This window comes from Heterostelium album (genome assembly GCF_000004825.1).
Source record: "Heterostelium album PN500 unplaced genomic scaffold PPL_scaffold3, whole genome shotgun sequence".
Lineage (NCBI taxonomy): Eukaryota > Evosea > Eumycetozoa > Acytosteliales > Acytosteliaceae > Heterostelium > Heterostelium album.
In genome coordinates this window covers 572,417-594,667 of record NW_008805065.1, presented here as the reverse complement: position 1 = coordinate 594,667, position 22,251 = coordinate 572,417, and the positions used below count along the sequence as shown (strand labels likewise).

Here is a 22,251-nt window from a genome sequence, read left to right as displayed (position 1 = left end):
TTGTTCCCAATGTTATCTACACCGTTGTCTTTAACATGGCAACATTGACACCAGCAAGCGAGAAGAATTTGATATCGTATTTGCACTTGATTTACTTGCGAGACCGCAAAGCAGTGGTGTACATGGTTGGTACTCATTTGGATGAGTGTCCAAAGAAGTCGACCGCTGAAAAGACAATCGATCGTCTTGCTCTCCACTTCCGTCAATCGTTCCCAACGTTGCACATCGCCATTCACTGTGTGAGTGCAACGAAACCGGATGGCGATGGAATGTCACGTCTTCGTCGAGACATCAAGAACTTTGTTGCCAAACTACCGATCCTCAAACAAACGTATCCAGCCAGTTTTATGTTCCTCGAAGACTACCTTGCCGAGGAATCGAGAATAATGTCGCCACCACTGGTAACCCGAAAGAATCTTCTTCAGATGGCCAAGACAATGGACTTGCACAACGAACCACATTTCACACAGCTAAAGTCACTTTTCAATGCACTGGGATCGTTTGTTTCGTTTGAGCAGTTCATCAGGTTGGAACCGGGTGCCGCACCCATGAAGACAGAGATGATTGCACTCAACCCAGTTTGGACTGCAAAGGCAATAGCGTCGTTGGTCGGATTCCAACCTCATGCACTCCCATTCAATGTTAATCTGGAGTCGGACGAGGAGGATTGTGTTCCTGGAATACTCTCACATCGTGTTCTCCGATATGTTTGGAATCCAAATGCACCATACCACGTACCGGAGCGTTTCTTTTCGTTGTTCCTCTCGCTTCTCGAATCCAATGACTTGGCAATCAATATCTATACGATTATCGAGTCGGATTCGATCAGGGACCGACACATGTCGTCGGCAGGCATGATCAAATTCACAGCGAATCTTCGTGTGAGAAACGGACGTTCCAGTTCGTTCAATGCACGTTTGGGATGGGCGTTGATTGCCTCGCTGCTGCCAATGCCACCTTCACCGCTGCCAGTGCCATTCGCCACCGATCCTATATGGGCAGCGTATCCTGAACGTCCGGAAATCCAACAGTTCACACGTCGTTACGTTCTTGACTTCACGCCACACGGATTGTTTGGACGTCTTCTCTCACGTCTCATGCAGATTTGCCACTTGCTCAAGTGTTGGCACAACATTGCCATTCTCGTGCCATCGTCTGGCGACGAGCGAATCCTTGTTACTCTCGACCCCAACACCAATACCATTGAGATTGTCAGTCGTTTCTCAACAACCTCACTGCTCTCCTACCACATCTACGACATCACTGAATCACTCATTAGCAAGTGGTACAAGTTGAGTTACCGTGCACTGGTTCTCTGCTCACATTGTGTCTCCAACCGTATTGCCACTCCACACTTGTTCCGCGTTGAGGAATGTGAAGCATCGGTGATGCGTGGTGACAAACTGGTTTACTGTCAACAACATCGATTCAACTCCTCTTCGAGTGGCAGCGATCTTTCCAAGTCGGTGCCACGTCCCCTCACCCGTAAGGATTCCAAGACAACCGTTCAACTCCAACCGGAAGCGTTACGTAGAGATTCAAAGGGTTCGTCGTCAATGGTGTCAATGTCATTCGAGAGAAAGGAATCGACTTCATCGTTGTCCTCTTCGACATCGTCGATTAGCACCGACACCACCATCCCAATCGATGTCAACACCCTGCTACTCGATCACTCTATCCTGTTGGAGCGTGTCAAAGAGATTGATTTCCGTGACATCGAGGTGATGCACGACAACAACGTGCATCACTTTGACAACAGTGTTCAGTCGATATTCACATCGTTGTCAATGGGAATGTTGGATGGCAAATTCGTGAACATCAAGATCTTCAACACGCCCTCAGAGAACTATGGTAGCTACACAAAGGTGCTATCGATGTTTAGACATGAAGTTCTATCGATGACTGCATTCCGTCATCCAAATGTACTAGAATTGATTGGTATCACTTTGAATCCACTGGCAATCATCACTGAGAATCCGACATTTGCCAACAAAGCCAGTACTTTCCTCTCAGAGTACATTCAGGACCGTCAGAAACATCCAGAGATTGCATGGCGTTTGAAACTAAAGATTGCACTAGACATTGCCAAAGCAATGGATAAGTTACAATCACAACTACCGCCCTTCTTGATTACCAACTTGTCTTCGTCCAACATCATCCTCGAGAAATCTCAGGAGGTCGAAGAGGGAATCATTGCCAAAATATCGGATCTCTCGTCAGTCTCTATTCTACCTGCACTCTTCCCAACTGATACTTCACCGAAATCATGGCATGCACCTGAAATCCTCCAAAAGGTAAACTATCATGAATCGACCGATGTCTACTCCTACGGTATCATCCTCTACGAGCTGCTGACTCGCTCCATTGCTTTCCAAGACCACGAGCGTTTCTCATCGATGGTTATCAATGGACAACGTCCTTCGATTCCACCCGACTGTCTTCCGTCGTTTGGCGATCTCATCAAGGACTGTTGGTCGGGCGATCCACTCAATCGTCCGTGCTTCTCTGACATCATCTCGCAACTCACCCAAATCAAGATGGAGTTGGAAGGCAAGGATAACAACTACAACTCGCTGTCGTCCGACACCAACATCTACTCGAAGCTCCCGTTGCCAAGCGGTGGTACCATTATCTACAACGACCGACTCTATCAATTCGGTGGATGGGCACAAAACGGTAAGCCACACTCCAACCTCTATGTCCTCAACCTCTCCAACATGGTGCTCGAAGAGAAGCTGAGTGTCGTCCTCAAGAACAAACACGCTCCAACCTACAAAACATTCTTTGCTCACATGCAGAGTGAATTCAACGAGGAGAATCTCCTCTACTACGAAGCGATACGGGCATTCCGTGCGCTACCAATGTCGACGCCGGACGAGCGCGAACTCGTTCGTTTGAACGCGCGAAAAATTCATCAGGCATTCATCGATGATTCCGCGCCAAGACAAATCAACTTGCCCGGAACCCTAAAGATTGAACTCAGAAAAACGATTATTGAATCGGCTGGCTATAGCGCCAATCCAAGTGGCGCCGACAACACCAGCAATATTACACCGGGTGCATTCAACGACACCATTCCCTATGTCCTTTCATCGATTGAAGATAGTTTCCATCGATTCAAATTCTCCTCATCAAACTCAACGAGAAATGGTAATTGGACGTTGATTCAGTGTCGTGGATTGACACCGCCGCCAACGGTTGGACCGGCAACACTCCTCTGGAACAAATACATGGTGGTGTTTGGCGGATGGAATCAGAACGCCCGACAACTCAACCAGATCTACCTGTTGAATCTCGACTCGTTCGAGTGGACACTTCAGAATACCACCGGTGAAATTCCACCTTCCTCCTCGGCAGCGCTCTCAACCACACTTCACGGCGACTACCTCTTGGTCTACTATGAAAGAGCCGATTCTCCAAAACAACAAATCTACCGTTTATCATTAGAGTCTTTAATTTGGATTAGTTTAAGATTAGACTAGAGAAGAAAGAATCCTCAATCAGACCTCATTCTATTTATTAAATCAAATAATAAAAAAAAAACAAAAGTTCTCAAACTTTTTTGTTTACACACAAAAAAAAAGTAAAAAACCATTCCCAAACATTGTTATAATTTTATTATTATTTGTTTTTGAAAACTATACAAGTTTTATTTTTATTTTTATTAAATCATTTTTAATTATCATTAAATATATATATTTTTTTTGAAGTATAAAATCTAAGCGATTTTAGTAAAAATAGCTTAAAAGTTTGTTGCAAGAGAAAAAAATGAATTCTTTTAAAAAAAACCAACCCTTCAATGATTATCATAAAAAAAAAACATAATTAAAAAAATTTTAAATTAATTGATTTTTTCTTTTTTATTTTTTTGTTTCTTACACCTCCCACTTCAAAAAAAAAAAAACTTAACACAAAAACATATCTCTACATCACTGTATTTTATTGTATTATAATTTAATTTTTGGTGTTAACAAAATCAAATTAACCACCACCTACTACTACTCTTTTGAAAATAAATGTATGTATTAATGATTGATTGATTGATTTTGATTTGCATTTAAATTAAATTTATTGATATCAATTTCAATTGCATAAACAAACAAAACAATTTTATTAAAAATAATAATAATATTCAAATTTCAATCAAATCAAATCAATATTAATAGTCTGTTTTTATTTTTACTTTTATTTAGTTGTTGGATTTTCATATTTATATATTTATATTAATTAATTAAAAAGAATAATAATAAAGATGTCTTTACAATATGTCGATGAACAAGCAATAAAATCAGCTATTGCAGATTTGCGTAGTGATAAGAATGATACCGATTGGGTATTGTTGTCATTCGAAGACTCGAAATCAAAGAAGGTAAAGTTATTGGCTACCGGTAACGGTGGTGTTGCCAGTCTCTCTGAGCAACTCGCCGATAACATCGTTGGTTTCGCATTGGTTCGTAAGATCGATGTCATCGATAACTCTGAGACCGTCAAATACGCATTCATCCAATGGATCGGTGACAAAGTCGGTATCTTACAAAAGGCATTCGTCTCAATCGCCACCTCTCACGTAAAGACATTGTTCACTCCATTCCATGTTGATTTCCAAATTTCATCACTCTCTGAAATTTCGTAAGTTATTTCCACATAACAATATCTAAATACATATATATATATATATATATTAACAATGTTATTTGTTTTGTACAATTTTAGTGACTCTATTGTTCAAACAAAGATTTCTGAAACATCTGGATCTGGTTCAAGAGTTTTGAATGAATCCGGAACTAGAAATCAAACTACTGCTTCTACCTCTGTGAGAAAGTCGGTTGCACCGGGTAGTCTTGTAAATAAGGATGCCGTTACTTTGGGTAATGAACAGGAGGTGCGTGAAGCATTGAGAGAATTCAGATCGGATGACAACGAAACCAATTGGGTTCTCTTTGGATACGACGCTCCAAATTCAAACACAATCGTACTCCTCGGTAAAGGAACCGGTGGTCCAAGCGAGTTGATCGATAACCTCCGTGACGACATCGTAGGTTACGGTCTAACCAGAATCGTCGAGAAAATCGACAATTCCAACACTGTTAAATTCGCATTCATCAACTGGACCGGTGAGAATGTAAGATAATAACAATATCTGAAATAGTTGTTAAAACTAATTTCAAACAAGAAAATTAACAAACTAATTGACTCAACGAAAATGTATTTAGATTCACAGAATGCAACGTGCTCGTCTTGGAACTCACAGTGGATTCGTAAAGCAATTGGTTCAACCATATCATGTTGATATCAGTTGTGCCGACAAGTCGGAAATTACTGAGGAAATTGTTGTCACTGCTATCACAAAGAATTCCGGTACAAAGTCGAGTGTTTTGGCCGATCAACCAACTAGAACATCGCCAACCACTTCGTCTTTCAGAGGTGCCGGATCCAGTGGAACTACCAATGCCTCTGGTAGCTCCTACCGTGGTGCCACCCCGACTTCCTCGGGAGCCCCAGTTACAGCCGACGACTCTGTGCGTGCCGCCATTCGTGATGTTCGTAGCGATTCGACACCAACCAACTGGACACTGATTGGCTACCAGCCAAACAACACCACACTCACTGTTATCGCCTCTGGCAATGGTGATGCCGACGAGTTGGTCGCCCACTTGAAACCAGAGATCGTTGCCTATGGATTGGTTCGTGTCAAGACTCAATTCGACCTCTCAGAGATCACCCAGTTCGTTTGGATTAACTTTGTCGGTGAGAGCATCCCACGTATGTTCAGAGCCAAGCTCGGTACCCACTCTGGATTCGTCAAGGAAACATTCTCACCATTCCACGTCGACATTCATGCATCGACACCAAACGAAGTATCCAACGACATTGTAATCACCAGAGTAACTTCAAACGCTGGAACTTTATCAAAAGTAAAATAAATTTATAATAAACATAAATAAAAAAAAACAAAAAAAAAATTAAACAAATATATAAAACCCGGATATAGATTCTGAATATAACTAAAAGAAAATTTATTTTTCTTGATAAAAAGATAGATGTTTTTTGATTCTACTTTCAACAAGAATTGAGAAATATTTAACTGAGTGGAATAGATATTTTCTCTTATGTAGTTAAATTATAAGAATTAAAATCTTATTTTTCCCTTTAATATCTAATTATTATTATCTTAAATTTTATTAATCATTTTTACAAAATATAGGTTACACTTGGTTTCCTCACTACTTTTTATTAATTTGCCAACACACATTTTAATTTTGATAGAGTTTCGCTCTTTTATATATGTTTGTTTATAAAGTTTCAATCGATTGATATTTTTTTAATATTCCCATTATACTGTGTGTGAACAAATTCAATTGAAAAAACACACTAAGAGTAGACAAAGAGAAAACTGAATTCATTTGGATTGACAAACTCATCAATAAAAAAAAAAACAAATATAAATGAAAATGAAAAAAAAATAAACATTCATATTATTTTGTTCTCATTTTTTTTACGGTCATTGCTTATAAGATAGTATCTCTTATCTTTTATCTTTTATTATATTATAAAAAGATATAATTAGATACTATTTAATTATTAAATCAAATGAATAGTTAATTAATTAATTAAATATAAAATAAAACAAATAAAATAAATATAATTAAGATTAATTTAATTATAACGAGAAAAAAAGAAACAAACATCAAGTTTAAACAAAAAAAAAACCAAAGGAAGAGGAAAAGGATTATTGTTGTTGTTGTTAAAACAACTCATCTAAAATCACAATCAAGTCAAATTCAATTCATTTGTATATTTATCTTTTATACAAAGATAGATAGATAGATAATAGTAAAATTATATTGTACAATAAGATATTTGTATAAATGGATTCAAAATACCCTATTACTAAGAGACCGTATGGTGAGGAGTTAGATCCTTTGAACGATAAGAAACAACGTATTGAAGATGCTCCTCCCGGTTATGATAATAAGCATTCATATGATAGAGGTGCACCACCACCACCTCCACAATCTTCTTATTATGATGCACCACCACCACCACCTTACAGAAACAACTCTCCTCCTTCATATGATAGTCGTGGACCACCACCTCCACCATCTTCGTATGACAATCGTGGACCTCCACCACCTGCCTATTATGACAGTCGTGGACCACCTCCACCCTCACACTATGATAGTCGTGGACCACCACCACCTTCACCCTATGATAATCGCGGACCACCACCACCTTCTCCCTATGACAATCGTGGACCACCACCACCTTCACCATATGACAGTCGTGGACCACCTCCACCTTCTCCCTACGACAGACCACCTCCACCCGCATCTCCATACGACAGACCACCACCTCCATTGTCGTCATCTTATGATGGTCGTGGACCTCCACCACCAGCTCCACCCTATGACAGTCGTGGACCACCTCCACCATCTCCCTATGATGGTCGTGGACCTCCACCACCAGCTTCACCCTATGACAGTCGTGGACCACCTCCACCTTCTCCCTATGATGCTCGTGGACCACCACCACCAGCTTCACCCTATGACAGTCGTGGTCCACCTCCACCTTCACCATATGATAGTCGTGGTCCACCTCCACCTTCACCCTATGACAGTCGTGGTCCACCACCACCTTCATATTATGATAATCGTGGACCACCACCACCCTCTTACTATGACAATCGTGGACCACCACCTCCAGCATCTTCATACTATGGCGGTGGATACGATAGACGTCCACCACCTCCAGCTTCACCCTATGACAGTCGTGGACCACCTCCACCCGCATCTCCATATGACAGACCACCTCCACCACATGGAAGTTATGGACCACCACCTCCTTCATCACCCTATCATGATAATCGTGGACCACCATCATCTGGATACTACGGTGATTATGGCAGACCATCTGGATACTATTCACAGCCACCACCAGTCGCTGGAGGCGATAGTCCACCCTATGGTTCGGAACCAAGAGGGCTACCACCACCTCCAAGAGCTAGCAGTTCCCACAGAGAAGAAATTGAAGGACAAGGACAATCACAATCACAATTACCACCACCACCACCACCACCACCACCACCACCACCACCACCACCACCACAGCAACAACAGCAACATCAACAAAGTGAATTGTCACCACCTCACTACAGGTCCAACGACGATATTCGTGTACCTATCCCAGTGAAGCAAGAGCCAAATGATCTACATGGATCTTCTTCATCAGTTCCAGTCTCTAAAGATCCCCACTACGATTACGAGCACGAAGAGAGAAGCAGAAAGAGAGAGGAGTTGGCTCGTGTGCGTGAAGAGCGAAGCGGTCTCTCCTATGAGGAGAGACGTGAGTCGAGAAGCGAGCGACCGTATGGACGTGAGAGATCATTCGAGCGAAGAGATGACAGACGTGATGACTTTTCCTCGCATTCCAATGAACCAAATTCAGCCGATGACTACGGAAAGACAAGTTTACTCTCGATCATTCCAAAGACCAGAAAGGAGTTTACAAAGGATGACGATGTCACTGGTTTGGTTACCTCCAAACAGACTGGTGGTAGATTTGAAAAAGTTAGAATTACAACCAATCATTTCATGCTCAACTTGAAATCTAAAGTTATCTATAAATATTCGATTGAATTTGATGTATGTATTAAGTTAATTAATTGGTTAATCGAATCAAATCAAAACCAACTAAAACTTTGTCAACAACAACAACAACTTTTACTTTTAGCCACCAATTGAAAACAGAGGTATAAGAGTTAAAGCAATGAACAATTCAATGCCAAAAGAGTTTACACCTTTCAATTACGATGGTACTAGTTTGTTGTATTCTATTCGTGATCAACCAACTCAGCTCTATCCATACAACACGGAGGGAAAGACTGGAACTATCAAAGTTGCATTTGTCCGTGAGCTGGCACAAGACGATCGTTCACTCCTTCAATTCTACAATGTTTTCCTGAAACAGTTGATGTTGCGTGTCGATTACAGTATCATTGGAAGACAATATTACAATTCAAAGCTCAAAAGCAGAATCGAAGGAAAATCTTTGGAGTATTGGTCTGGTTTCTCTGCAACTATCAATCCAGTCGAGGGAGGTCTCAGTTTGCTCACCGATGTTGCTCACAAATTGGTGCGTACTCAAAGCATTTACGATTATATTGAAAGTATGAAAAGAAATAATATGCAAGAGAGTGCAATCAATCAGAGTCTTGAAGGAAAGATTGTTATTACAACGTAAGTAGTAAATTCACTTTAGAATAATCATTAATTGTTCATCATCATCATCATCATCATAATCTCACCTTGTTCAATCTATCTAGATATAACAATAGAACCTATAGAATTCATAAGATTGAGTGGTCAATGAACCCAGATTCCAAGTTCCAAACTCAAAAAGGTTCAACTTCATTCAGATCATACTACTATGACCAACACAAATTGAGAGTAACTAGCGATAGACAACCACTGATTTCCTCTCAGGTCAAAAGACGTGGTCAAAATGAAATCATTTATCTTATCCCAGAGTTTGCTTTCATGACTGGAGTGTAAGTATAATAACTACATGGTTTGAATCAATAATCAAATAGACTACTAACTGACAAACGAAATTCATTCTCATTACAACTCACTTGTAGTTCCGATGATCTTAGATCGGATTACCATACGATGAAGAAGATGTCGGATATCACCAACGTTCTACCAAAAGAAAGATTCAAACAGTTGAAATCTCTTTTGGAAAGTTTCAAAACTGAACCTAAAGCATCCAAAGAAATGGATACCTGGGGAATTTCATTTGACAATGCTTTGGAGGTAGATGGTATCATATTGCCAAAACAGACAATTGAGAAAAATCGTCACCAGCCATTGGCCGGTTTTAAATGGGTCATTATTTGCACGCAAAAGGATCGTGAATGCGTCCATAGATTCTCTAAAGAGATGTTGGCACAATCAAAGATGTGCGAACCTCTCATTCATGTTCTTGAAGACAGAGGTCGTGGTCCTCAAGCACAGCAATATGTCGATGCCATCCAATATATTTTGGACAAGGAAAAAGGCAACAAGCCTGCTTTCTTCCTCTGTGCCATCCAACAGAAACCGGACTTCTATAACCTGATCAAGAAGTATACATTGATCACTGCAAGAGTCATCACTCAGTGTATTCTGGCAAAGACCATGGATAAGGACAACATTGGTTCCGTCGTTTCCAAGGTTATCTTACAGGTCATTGCCAAGCTCGGTAAGGATCCATGGGTTCTCAAGAATCCAGGTTACAACATTCCCGAGCACACCATGGTTGTCGGTATCGACGTTGGACACAACGCAGCCACCAGAGGTAAATCTATCGTCGCCATCACAGCAACACTGAATCGTTCGCTGACCCGTTACTTCTCGACTGCCATCATCCAGCAGACACCGGGCAAAGATATCATTGACTCGCTCCAAACCTCGATGAAAGAGTGCATTCAGGCGTTCCATAAGGAAAACAACCGATTGCCCTCGTTGATTATGATCTACCGTGACGGTGTCGGTGACGGCATGCTGGAGAAGGTGCTCAAACACGAGGTCGGCACGGTACGTGAGGCTATCAATGACATTCCAGCGCATCTCGGTGATCGTCCAAAACTTATATACACAATCGTCAAGAAGAACACCAACACCAGATTTTTTAATATGCGTGGATTCGAAAATCCAGGCGCAGGCACTGTCGTGAACAAGGGTTGTGTACACAAGGATTGGTTCGAGTTTTACCTCATCTCTCAGAAAGCGAATAGAGGTACCGTCAACCCAACACACTACCACATCATTGCTGACGACAGTAATGTTAGTGCTGATGATATTCAATTGTTCACTTACAGTCTTTGTCACATGTACTTTAATTTCGACCAAGCTGTCAGGGTTCCATCGGTCTGTCAATACGCACAGAAATTGTCTTTCTTGATCGGTAAAAATCTACATGCATCGCCACATCAAGATATGAATCTTAGTTTATATTTCCTTTAAAATAAATGAATCATATATATTATTTAATATTAATTTTAAAAAAATTTTTTAATTTAAATTTTTAATTTTTTAAATTTTTTATTTAATTATTTATCATATGAATGATTTTATAAAAAGTAATAAACTTTCACTCTCTTATTTTGGATATCTGAGAAATCATTTGATATTTTATTTTTAATACATCTTTATCTATCTATATTCCTTTTTTATTTTTTAAAAAAAAAACAAAGTTTAAATTTAATTTTGATTGAATACATGTATTCATTAGTCAGTCCATAAAAATCAAAAAATAAAAGAATATTTAAATCTTGAAAATTAATAAAACTTGACTAGAATAGTATTGTTTTTTTTATTTTTAAAAATTTAGATATATTGGGTATTTTTTTTGTTTTTTCTAATGTACAATATTTCCTGTTTTGGAAAATTCGATTCATATGCTGCAAGATATGAATGAAAAATGGAGTAAATTGAATTAAAGTTCTTTTCCAATTTGGGATAGAAAACCAATATAATTTTTAAATGAACAACCATTTCGGTTCCATTTATTTTTAAAAGATTGGAAGCAATCATATTAAAAAGAAAAACCACCACTAAACCTCGTATTGAATTACCTATTACACTTTTTTATACATTTTTATTTAAAAAAAAAAAACCTGAAAAATTGATTACTTATATGTGTCAATGGACATTGAATAGATGAATAGGAAAAGTCAAGTTTGTGGTGAGGTGCCGAGTTTGTTTTTTTTTTTTTGGTAGTGAATTATTGTTGTGGTTTTTAGTTTTTTTTAAAGTTTTTTAGTTTGTATTTCAATTGTTCTTTATTTCTTTTTCCTAAAAGTTTGACACTCACTCACTCGCATTTATTGGAACCAGTATCATTCCAGATATAGTAAACATCACTGACCACTTTATTCAATCCCAGTATTTCGTCAACAACGAATTCTTTTAATATAATTTCTTAAAGCATTGTTTTAACAATTTGAACTTTTAATAAAATCAACTTAATTTGAAATAAATCTCTCTCCTTCTCTGTATTTATAAATATATTGTATATCATTTAAAATTAATTTATTACTTGTGTGATACAATCCTTAATTTGTATATATATAAAATTAAAACAAAAAAATTTCTTTTTTAAAAAAATAATTAATTATTGTCTTGTCTATGTTTGTTTATTCCAATATTGAAAAATAAATAGTATATAAATATATATTTTTGAAAAAATAAAGAAACGATAATAGAATAATAAAAACAAAAATAATTTACAAAAAAAAATAAAATAAACATGTCATTTTCAGAAAATTCACCTGATAGTTTTTTGGATTTATCTACCATTATCCAAGAACAACAACAACAACAGGAGAATTCTGTGGGTTTGACAGGAGATGTTGCAATTGTTGGTATTGGACTTAGAATGCCAGGTGGATCGAAAACTCCAAATGAATTTTGGGTACAACTGCTTCAGTCTTTCGATGGTGTCTCTTTGGTTTCCAAAGAGAGATGGGCTGCCTCCTTCTACGAGAATCATATCATCAATAATAATTACGGTGGATTCCTCAATATGAACGAGTGGAAAAAGTTTGATCCTCTCTTCTTTGGCATCTCGCCAAAGGAAGCACCGCTCATCGATCCACAGCAGCGAATGATGTTGACACTGGCATGGGAAGCGCTAGAGGATGCCCAAATTCCACCTTTTTCGCTGCGTGGCTCGAAAATCGGTGTTTTTATGGGTGTTTCCAATTACGACTATATGAAGCTTCAGTTTAAAGGTGCTCCATCGGCAGAGTTACCACCGTACACAATGACAGGAACGAATGGATCGATCATATCCAATCGTATTTCCTATTGTTTCGACTTTCGTGGTCCTTCCATCACTATTGATACCGCTTGTTCATCGTCGTTAGTCTCTGTGAACTTGGGTTGTCAATCGATTCTTTCTGGCGAGTCGGAAGTTGCACTTTGTGGTGGTGTCAACGCCTTGTTGGATCCGTCGACCAGCGCTGCATTCTCGAGTCTCGGAGTGTTGAATCCCGATGGACATTGTCGAGCGTTCGATGCCGATGCCAAAGGATATGTCAGAGGTGAAGGTGCCGGTATCGTTGTGTTGAAGAGTCTAGCGGCAGCGGAGCGAGATGGTAACAGAATCTACGGTGTCATTCGTGGAGGTAGTACCAACGAAGATGGTAAATTCAACAAATCCAGTCTAACAACACCTTCGATCAGCTCGCAAGCAGAGAATATCCGGACAACTCTAAACAAGGCTGCTCTGAACCCATCGGATATCTTCTACGTCGAAGCACACGGTACTGGTACACCGGTGGGTGATCCAATTGAAGTTCAAGCTCTACATGAAGTGTTTAGCGCCAATCACTCCGTAGGCTATCCACTGAAGATCGGTTCGGTCAAGTCAAACATCGGTCATCTCGAGAGTGCAGCCGGTATTGCATCGCTTATCAAAGTCTGTATGATGCTAAAGAACAGACTGTTGGTGCCAACCATCAACTTTAACAAACCAAATCCAGCCATTCCATTCGAAGATTGGAATATCGATGTAGTCAAACAAATCGAAGATTTCCCTGAACATTCAGTAAGGATCGGTATCAATTCATTTGGTTTCGGAGGTTCTAATTGTCATCTTATCATTGAAGAATATCAGAGCATTTCAACTGATATTGAAAATAAACAGTAAGTGTTGAAAAATCAGTTGATATCATCATCTGATGAAAAAAAAAAAAATTGTGCAAGGATTATATTTATTCATATTTTTTTATTCTTTTTTTTTTTTTTAATTTATTTAGAAATGATGGGTTTAGATACTTAGTACCTTTAAGTGCAAATTCACAACACTCTTTAAATAAATATACGGAAGATATTATTAGTAATGGTGATATTCATAGAAATGTTGATTTCAAAGAGTTTGTGATGCATCAATCACTCAACAAATCGCATCTCTCTCACAGAAAAGTATATTTCGCCAAAGATTGGAAGGAGTTTATAGAACAAGGTGTATCGGTTTCAAGTCAACTCTCTGCTTCGTCAACCGATAACAACGATAGTAGTATCGACAGTGTAAATAGTAGTAAAGTTGTATTTGTATTCTGTGGTCAGGGTCCACAGTGGAAAGGCATGGGAAGTGAACTCTATCAAGCCGAAAGTATATATAAAGAAACCGTTGACCATATTGACTCGCTATTTAAACCACTGTTTGGTTATAGTATCCTCGAGAAGCTAATTTCATTGCCCGATGATTCACTGGAGATACACCATCCCATCATTGCACAACCAGCTCTTTTCCTCTTGCAATGTGGTTTGGTATCACTCTATCGTCAATGGGGAGTAGAACCATCTTTTGTAGTTGGTCACAGGTATGTTATTTTTATTATTTATTATGAAGGAAATGGATGTGATATTTAACTAAATGTTATTTTTTTAAGTTTTGGTGAAGTTACATCTGCATATTGTTCTGGTGCTTTGACATTGGAAGAAGCTGTAAAAATAGTATATCATCGTAGTAGTCTTCAAAATATTACGATTGGAAGTGGAAAGATGTTGGCAGTCACTTTGACATCTGATACATTCAATGCCGACTACCATTCAAAATATCCAGAGTTGGAAATCGCTTGCTACAACTCTCTTGATTCATTGGTGATAACGGGTGTCGAAGATAAACTACAAGAGTTCTCCAACGATCTAACGGCACTTGGTATCTTTAATGTCTTTTTAAAGTCACCTTGCTCATTCCATTCTTCACATCAAAAGGTTCTAAAGTCAAGAGTTTTCGAGAGTTTGACAGACCTACCGAGTGTTCTACACAATAAGATTCCACTTTTCTCGACTGTGACTGGTAGTCTTCAAACCGATCCAGTTGATGCTCGTTACATCTATCGTAATCTCCGCCATCCAGTACAGTTTAAAGGTGCAATAGAGTCGATCTATGATATTGCGTCGGAGCCATCGGACAACTTGATATTCTTGGAGATTACACCGCATCCAACACTCTCCTACTTGATCAATAAGATCGTTCCAAATGCCAACGTAATACCGTCGCTTTATAGAAACAAAGATGAACTGGTTTCATTCAATACTTCAATAGCTATACTTCACTGCAATGGCTGCAATGTCAATTTCACATCGCAATTCTCACATCAAGAGTTGAGTAGTCCAGTTTGGCGTGAGCGAGTAAATCTTCTACCTAGATACCAGTGGGACACCGACGTCTATTGGAATGAACCGCAGTACTCTATCGATTGTCGTTTATCAGGACCGTCAGGTACCATCTTGGGACATCAAGCTATTCAGGGACTTCAACGATATGAGAGTATCATCGATTGTAATCGTCGTCCCTTTGAATATCTGAAAGACCACAAAGTAAAAGGAAAAGCTTTGTTCCCAGGTGCAGGTTATATCGATGCAATCATCCAAGCAATGTATCCGCGTCAGATGGATATCATGATATCGAGCATCGAGTTCCAAAGTCCATTCTTCTTGGTCGATGGTGAACAACAATACTTGGAAACCGTCTTTGATGAAGTCACTTTGAACAACAACAACAGCTACAAAGTTCAATTCTTTCAAAAGGATGGTGAGAAGACTCAGGCATGGACAAAGACTGCCAATGCACGACTCTCATTGTTGCAGCCAACTAACGACACCACCCGAGTTGATATCGCTAGTTTGATGTCTACTTGTAAATTCACAACAATCGGAAAGACCGATCTCTATCAAAAGATATCGAGACTTGGATTGAATTATGGACCGACATTCCAGAGAGTAGAATCAATCGATATCGGTCCAGATTGTTCAATGGCAAACATTCCTTTCCATGTAAAGGGTGGACCTCATCACATTCTGAATGCTTGTTTAATCGACAACTGTTTCCACGGAATGTTGGCGCTGTTAGACAATCGTCAACACTTTGTAGTGGCACAGGCAGAGAACGTACACATCAACTTGGAGCTGTTACAACATCTCAACTCGCAGCCAGTCGATAACCTTTATCTTTACACAAAGATTCTGCATCGTGGTCAGTTTGAGATAACCGGTTCTACTCAGCTCCTTACCCCGAGTGGACAAAATCTTTTATCAATGAAACGTTTCACAGTAAAGACACTCGATAAGAATCATAGTGATCAAATCAAATTCCCATGTGACAATGTATTCACTATGAACTGGCAAACCAAAGAGTCACCATTGCCATCGCCATTCTCTATTGTGCCTGAGAAACTGCCACAACAAGCTGCCGAAAGTCAGATACTTATGGATTTCCAATTCGTCTTGTATTGCGCCAAACTGGTTAACCAATCGTTGAGCAAATATCTGCTAGGTTACAATCTTCTCAAGTTTATCGCAACCCCGATTCCCGAGTTGCTCACCCAGTATCAGATTCACTCGAAATTCACACGATTCCTCACACGTCTCCAATCGATATTGATTGATAATCGTATCGATCTCGATCCCAACGGAGAGTTGGATGCCGATATGTCAATTCAAAAAGCAATGATACTCGACCGATACCCCAAGGCGCTTGTTGAATTCGAGTTGGTTGAGAGAGCTGCCAACCTAATACCTGCTCTGTTGACAGGAGACAGTTCCGCTTGCCACTCATTGTTTGAGAATGATCTGCTCAGCAAGTTCTATACTCATTCGTCTTCAGTAACCTACTACTTGGAGCAATTGGCAGACACTATCCAACATGCTATCACTTCGAAGCTATCTGAGCCAAGAGTATTCAGAATACTCGAGATTGGTGGTGGAACTGGTAGTTTAACCTATCGACTTCTCAACACGTTCAACTTGATTCTTGGTGGACCAAAGCAACGAATCGAGATAGAATATACTTTCACCGATGTTTCGGCTGGTTTCGTCACTACAATGAACGAGGAGATTGAAAAGAGTGCCAAGCTACCTCACAACTTTTCAATGAAATTCAAAACACTAGATTTGGAACGTGATGTTGTCGCGCAAGGATTCTTGCCTGGCTCATACGATATGGTGTTAATGTCCTATGTTGTACATGCTGTTTCCAATCTACCGTATGCTCTTGAACAACTCAATCATATCACTAGTCCCAGTGGATGGCTTCTCTTTATTGAACCATCAAAGAACATTATCTTCAGTGATATTGTATTTGGTTGTTTCCATCAGTGGTGGCAATACTCTGACAATCAACGATCCGATCATTGTTCACTCGCTCCCGAACAATGGTCAAAGTTGCTACACAAAGAAGGATTCCCACAGACTATAACTATCAGTCCACCCAACGCAATGGGACAAATGGGTGCTTCACATTCTTTTGTTGTTTTGTCACAGAAACTACCGATGAATACGGAGCACCTCGAGGATGATATTCAAAAGATCTCACTCATTGTATCAAAGACACAGGTTCACCCGACCAATCCCACAAGAAAACTTCACAAGCTATTGCGGGAAGCATCGGTTTCCGCGCACGAAGTGGAAATCATTGAATCTCAGAATATCGAAACTTCAATGGATCGCATAAAAGGTTCCAACTACCTATTCTATTTCCACGGGCTGGAAACACTCAGTGGAAATTATAAACTGGTCACTCAGGAGTTGGTTACTCTCATTCAAAAGTTGGCAACGATACCAGTTGGTTCGGCACCGAAACTGGCTATTGTAACAAAGAACTCGTGCACACTGAACTCTCGCAACTATCTGAATGCCAGTTTGATAGGAATTGCAAGAACAGCTGCCAATGAATATCCAACACTATCGATCACCATGATTGACATTGACGATGAGGATACAACCGATATGAAGACACTGATCAATCTAACTGGCAAATCTGACAAGTTGGCAGACTCTGAGTTCATTATCAAAGGTGGAAAGATATTGGTACCACGTTTAACCCCGGTTCCAAGAGATACACTTCTGGAAAGCAGTGGTGCCTATGAAAAGAATATTAACAATGTGGCTTGTCTTTCCGATGCCAAGTTGGGATTCCATTGTGTAACACGTTCACCGCTTGGCAGTTCAGAGATTGAGATCTCGGTGAAGGCAGTCGGTCTCAATTTCAAAGACTACCTATTTATGCGAGGATTACTTCCACAAGAGATATTCCGTAAGGGTGATATCTACAATCCTCCATTCGGACTTGAATGTTCTGGAATCATTTCTCGTATTGGTGAGCAAGTCGACCAATTCAGTGTCGGTGATGAAGTGGTTGGTTTTGCACGTCATTCGCTTGGCTCACACGTCGTAACCAATCAAAATCTAGTTGTAATGAAACCATCGATGCTTAGCTACGAGGAAGCAGCATCGATTCCAGTTGTATACTGTACGGCATTCTACTCGCTTTTCAATGTTGCCAAACTTGATACTCGACACGAATCAGTGTTGATTCATGGTGCCACCGGTGGTGTTGGTATGGCTGCTCTCAATCTCCTAAAGATGAAATCTGCCCTCCGAGTGTTTGCAACTGCTGGCTCCACTGAGAAACAAGAGTTACTAAAAGAGCGTTTCGGTGAAATGTTGTGTGGTGTCTACAATAGTAGAACCAAGGAGTTTGCCGACCGAATCAAAGAGACATCGTCTGGCGTCAATGTCCTCCTCAATACTCTATCTGGAGAGTTCATGAACGCCAATTTTGAATCGTTGGCATCTTTTGGACGTATTGCAGATCTCTCGGTCACACACATCTATGCCAACGAACCATTGGATATGTCCAACTTCAAAAGAGATACTTCCTACTCTGCTGTTGACTTGGAGCGACTTATCGATGAACGTCCACAACTCTTACAATCGATGCTCTCTGAGATTATGGATAACATTAGCTCTGGATCACTAGAGATCATTCCAATCAATGTTTATTCCGCTAGCAAATCGAGAGCAGCTGTCGAATCAATGAGTGAAAGAAAACATATTGGGAAGATTGTAATTGATTGTAAATCAATTGATAAAGATATTCTCATTCCTCTATTCAAATCACCAACTTTAGTTCCAATTCCCAATTACAAATTGGATATCAGCAATACCGTAATCATTACTGGACAAACAGGTATTTCATTGGAACTCATTAAATGGTTAGCCAATCGATCGAATGCATCTGACATTGTTGTAATCTCACGTTCTTCACTTGGTTGGAAGCTTGAGACTCTTATTAAGCGACTCCAATTGAATCGATCGAAACCAGCAATTCACCACATCCAAGTGGATATCGCTAATATGGATTCACTTACATCCTCTGTTCAGAAGCTTGAAGTTCCACCTATTCAAGCAGTATTCCATTTGGCAGCCATCTACTATGATGTTCCATTCGATCAAGTGAATATCGATGTCATAAACAAAGTCCATGATCCAAAGGTCATTGGTGCAATCAACCTTCATCGTCTCTCCATTATCTCTGGTTGGAAACTAGATTACTTTGTACTTTTCTCTTCGATTACATCGATAACAGGATACAATGGACAAGCCAGTTATAATTCTTCCAACGCAGTTCTCGATGCTCTTTGTAATTTCCGTATTTCAGCGGGCTTACCATCGCTATCCTTCAACTGGGGACCACTTCAAAGTGAGGGTAAAGTCGCTGACAACGAAGCAATAGAAGAGTTGTTCCTTAATAGAGGTCTACCGTCACTCTCTCTACCGAGATTCTTTGGTGCATTGGAGTGCGCGCTAAGTGGAAACGAGAGTTGCCATCCTCCACGTCAACTGATTGTCAGTCCCATCAACGCTCAACTGTATTTCGATTCTTTCCCACATATGCGTCCAAAGATGGCACATCTTGTAGTTATCAATGAAAACGATAACAGGTTGGACAATGGAAAAGATGACATTTCACTAGAAGAGAGAATCACCAACAAGGTAGCCAACCTACTCTCTGTCAATCATTCCAAGTTGAATCCAGACACCAAACTCAAGGAATATGGTTTAGATTCACTATTGACAGTTCAATTCAAATCATGGATTGATAAAGAGTATGAAAAGAATCTATTCACACACATTCAACTGTCATCATCAAGTATCAAAAATATTATTCAAAAGATTGCAAACCTTGCAACAGGCACTTCTAAAGGAACTACCACTGCACTACTCTCGGCATCGGAAGATACATCTAAAGCTAAATTCAAAGTTGATGTTAGAACATCCCCACTACCAAAGCTATCATATGTATTACCTCGAAAGTCATCCGTTCCAAATATTGAGTTGCCATCACTGCTGCCAATCACCAAAGAAAAGTCTTCACTCCACAACTCAACAAATAATCTACCTCAATACAACAAGTTACAGTCATCACCTGTCCCATCAAGTAAAACGAATCCACTCTTACGTACAGTTCATGCCAAGTCACTTATCAATAATGGTGATCGTATCACTTCTAACACCACCGGTAGCAATAGCTCTGGCAGAGGAACACCTCTTTCATCTCCTACTTCATCATCACCAACACGCTCATTGTCACCAATGCTATCACTTGTCATGCCAACCATCAGTAACAATATCAATCCTTACATACTTGGCATGGGAACTGCAGTACCGAACGGTCCACTCTACCAAGACGATCTAGGAGCAACAATGTCCAAGGATTTCTCTGACGATCCTGAAACCGTCGATAAAGTAGTAAAGATATTCGAACAATCTCACATTAAAACACGTCACCTCTTTAGAAATCCACTCCTACCTGAAACTTCGCTGAAGCAACGAAAGAATGAGAATATCTCTGATGTCAACGGACAATTCATTAAAGCAGCTCCCAGTCTCTCACGTGAGTCCTGTGAGAAAGCCATTAAAGACTGGGGTGGCAATGTCGAAGATATCACCCATATCGTATCGGTATCGAGCACCGGTGTCGTAGTGCCAGACATCAACTTCCTTCTCATCGAGAAACTCGGACTTAATCGCGATGTCGAGCGTGTCTCCATTAACTTTATGGGTTGTCTTGCCGGTCTTTCATCTCTACGTGCAGCTTGCTCACTGGCTTGTCACAATGCTAAGAATAGAATTCTAGTAGTTTGCACAGAGATATGTTCCACTCATTTTACCACCAACGAAGGAGTTGACCAGATTGTTGCTTCAACTATATTTGCAGATGGATCAGCAGCATATATTCTAGGGTAAGTTGTAAAAATATATTTGAATTGAATTGAATATCTCATGTTCATTGTTAACAATCTAATATTTATTAATACTATTATTTTTAGTTGTAATCCATCAATTTATGAAAGACCTTTGTTTGAAGTGCTGACATCTATGAATAGATCGGTGCCAGGTACTGCACATACGATGACCTGGGAAATTAGTACGAATGGATGGGATTTAGGTTTGGATCAGTCGATTCCTCATCACATTGGCGGTGGAATCGAAACGTTTGTCAGAGAGTTGCTTGAGAAGACGAAAGCACAGACACACTCGACCAACTTTAAAGACTATGAATTCCTTATTCACACCGGTGGCAAAGCCATTCTAATGTCCATTGAAAACTCACTCGACATTGTATCCACTCAGAACAGTCATTCCTGGTCTATCTACAAAGCATTCGGTAATATGTCGAGTGCTTCCGTTCTCTTTGTAATGGATCACGCCAGAAAATCTAAATCACTTCCACAATATTCAATTGGACTTGCTTTTGGTCCTGGTTTAGCATTCGAAGGTTGTGTACTTAGAAATATTTGTTAATTAATAATTCTCAAATTTAATAAAAAACATTTTTGTAGAATGGAGTTAATCAAACACTGTGTAGATTTGTTATTCATTTATTTATGATAATTCCTATGATGTATCTAAATCTATAGTTGTAGGTTTGGGAGATGACTTTAGCTCCCCATTTCTTTTCTTCTTCAAATTTGAGTTTTCAGTTGATCATCTGATGATGAATCTACCAATCTTGAATCTATTTATTTTAATGATTCTTGATAAAATTGGAATTGGGATCTTTTTGAATTCAAACCTTTGAAGGTCAGGAAAGAAAAAAATAATCTAAATACAAAAGTTATTTTTAGTAAGAAGCGAACCAAAAAAACAACTAAACTAAAGGTAAATTTTTTTTAGTTTTTTGCCACAAAAATCTCTATCTTTATCATTATCGAAACCTTCCTTGCTAGAGATATGATGATAAATCATTGATTTTTTACTTCCAATTCAAAGCTAGTATCTAACTCCTCGATATCTTTGGGAACGACATTGAATCTAGATTTGTTGGAGATATCGGGTTTGTTGCTACCGAAAAAATAGATATCTTAAAGATATAAAAAACAATTTATAGATTTCTAATGAATATTGTCACTAAATA

General features: G+C 39.4%; 4 protein-coding genes across 4 annotated transcripts; all 4 read left to right on the top strand.

Moving 5' to 3' along the window:
* Positions 1–35: 35 nt before the first annotated feature.
* Positions 36–3,482, top strand: roco10 (Kelch repeat-containing protein; the record flags this gene model as incomplete). The annotated part of the gene is made up of 2 exons (XM_020573783.1): positions 36–239; positions 516–3,482. The coding sequence occupies 2 exons, from the start codon at positions 36–38 to the stop codon at positions 3,480–3,482; spliced, it is 3,171 nt and encodes a 1,056-aa protein (XP_020435855.1).
* A 770-nt stretch (positions 3,483–4,252) lies between these two features.
* Positions 4,253–6,315, top strand: PPL_02804 (coactosin family protein; the record flags this gene model as incomplete). Its single annotated transcript, XM_020573782.1, has 4 exons — positions 4,253–4,629; positions 4,714–5,122; positions 5,214–5,915; positions 6,268–6,315. The coding sequence occupies 4 exons, from the start codon at positions 4,253–4,255 to the stop codon at positions 6,313–6,315; spliced, it is 1,536 nt and encodes a 511-aa protein (XP_020435854.1).
* Positions 6,316–6,869: 554 nt separating this feature from the next.
* On the top strand, positions 6,870–11,003 carry agnB (argonaut-like protein; the record flags this gene model as incomplete). Its single annotated transcript, XM_020573781.1, has 4 exons — positions 6,870–8,642; positions 8,731–9,236; positions 9,335–9,547; positions 9,590–11,003. 4 exons carry the CDS (start codon positions 6,870–6,872, stop codon positions 11,001–11,003), a joined length of 3,906 nt encoding a protein of 1,301 aa, XP_020435853.1.
* Positions 11,004–12,288: 1,285 nt separating this feature from the next.
* On the top strand, positions 12,289–21,638 carry stlA (putative polyketide synthase; the record flags this gene model as incomplete). Its single annotated transcript, XM_020573780.1, has 4 exons — positions 12,289–13,688; positions 13,802–14,368; positions 14,438–21,076; positions 21,164–21,638. The coding sequence occupies 4 exons, from the start codon at positions 12,289–12,291 to the stop codon at positions 21,636–21,638; spliced, it is 9,081 nt and encodes a 3,026-aa protein (XP_020435852.1).
* Positions 21,639–22,251: the final 613 nt, after the last annotated feature.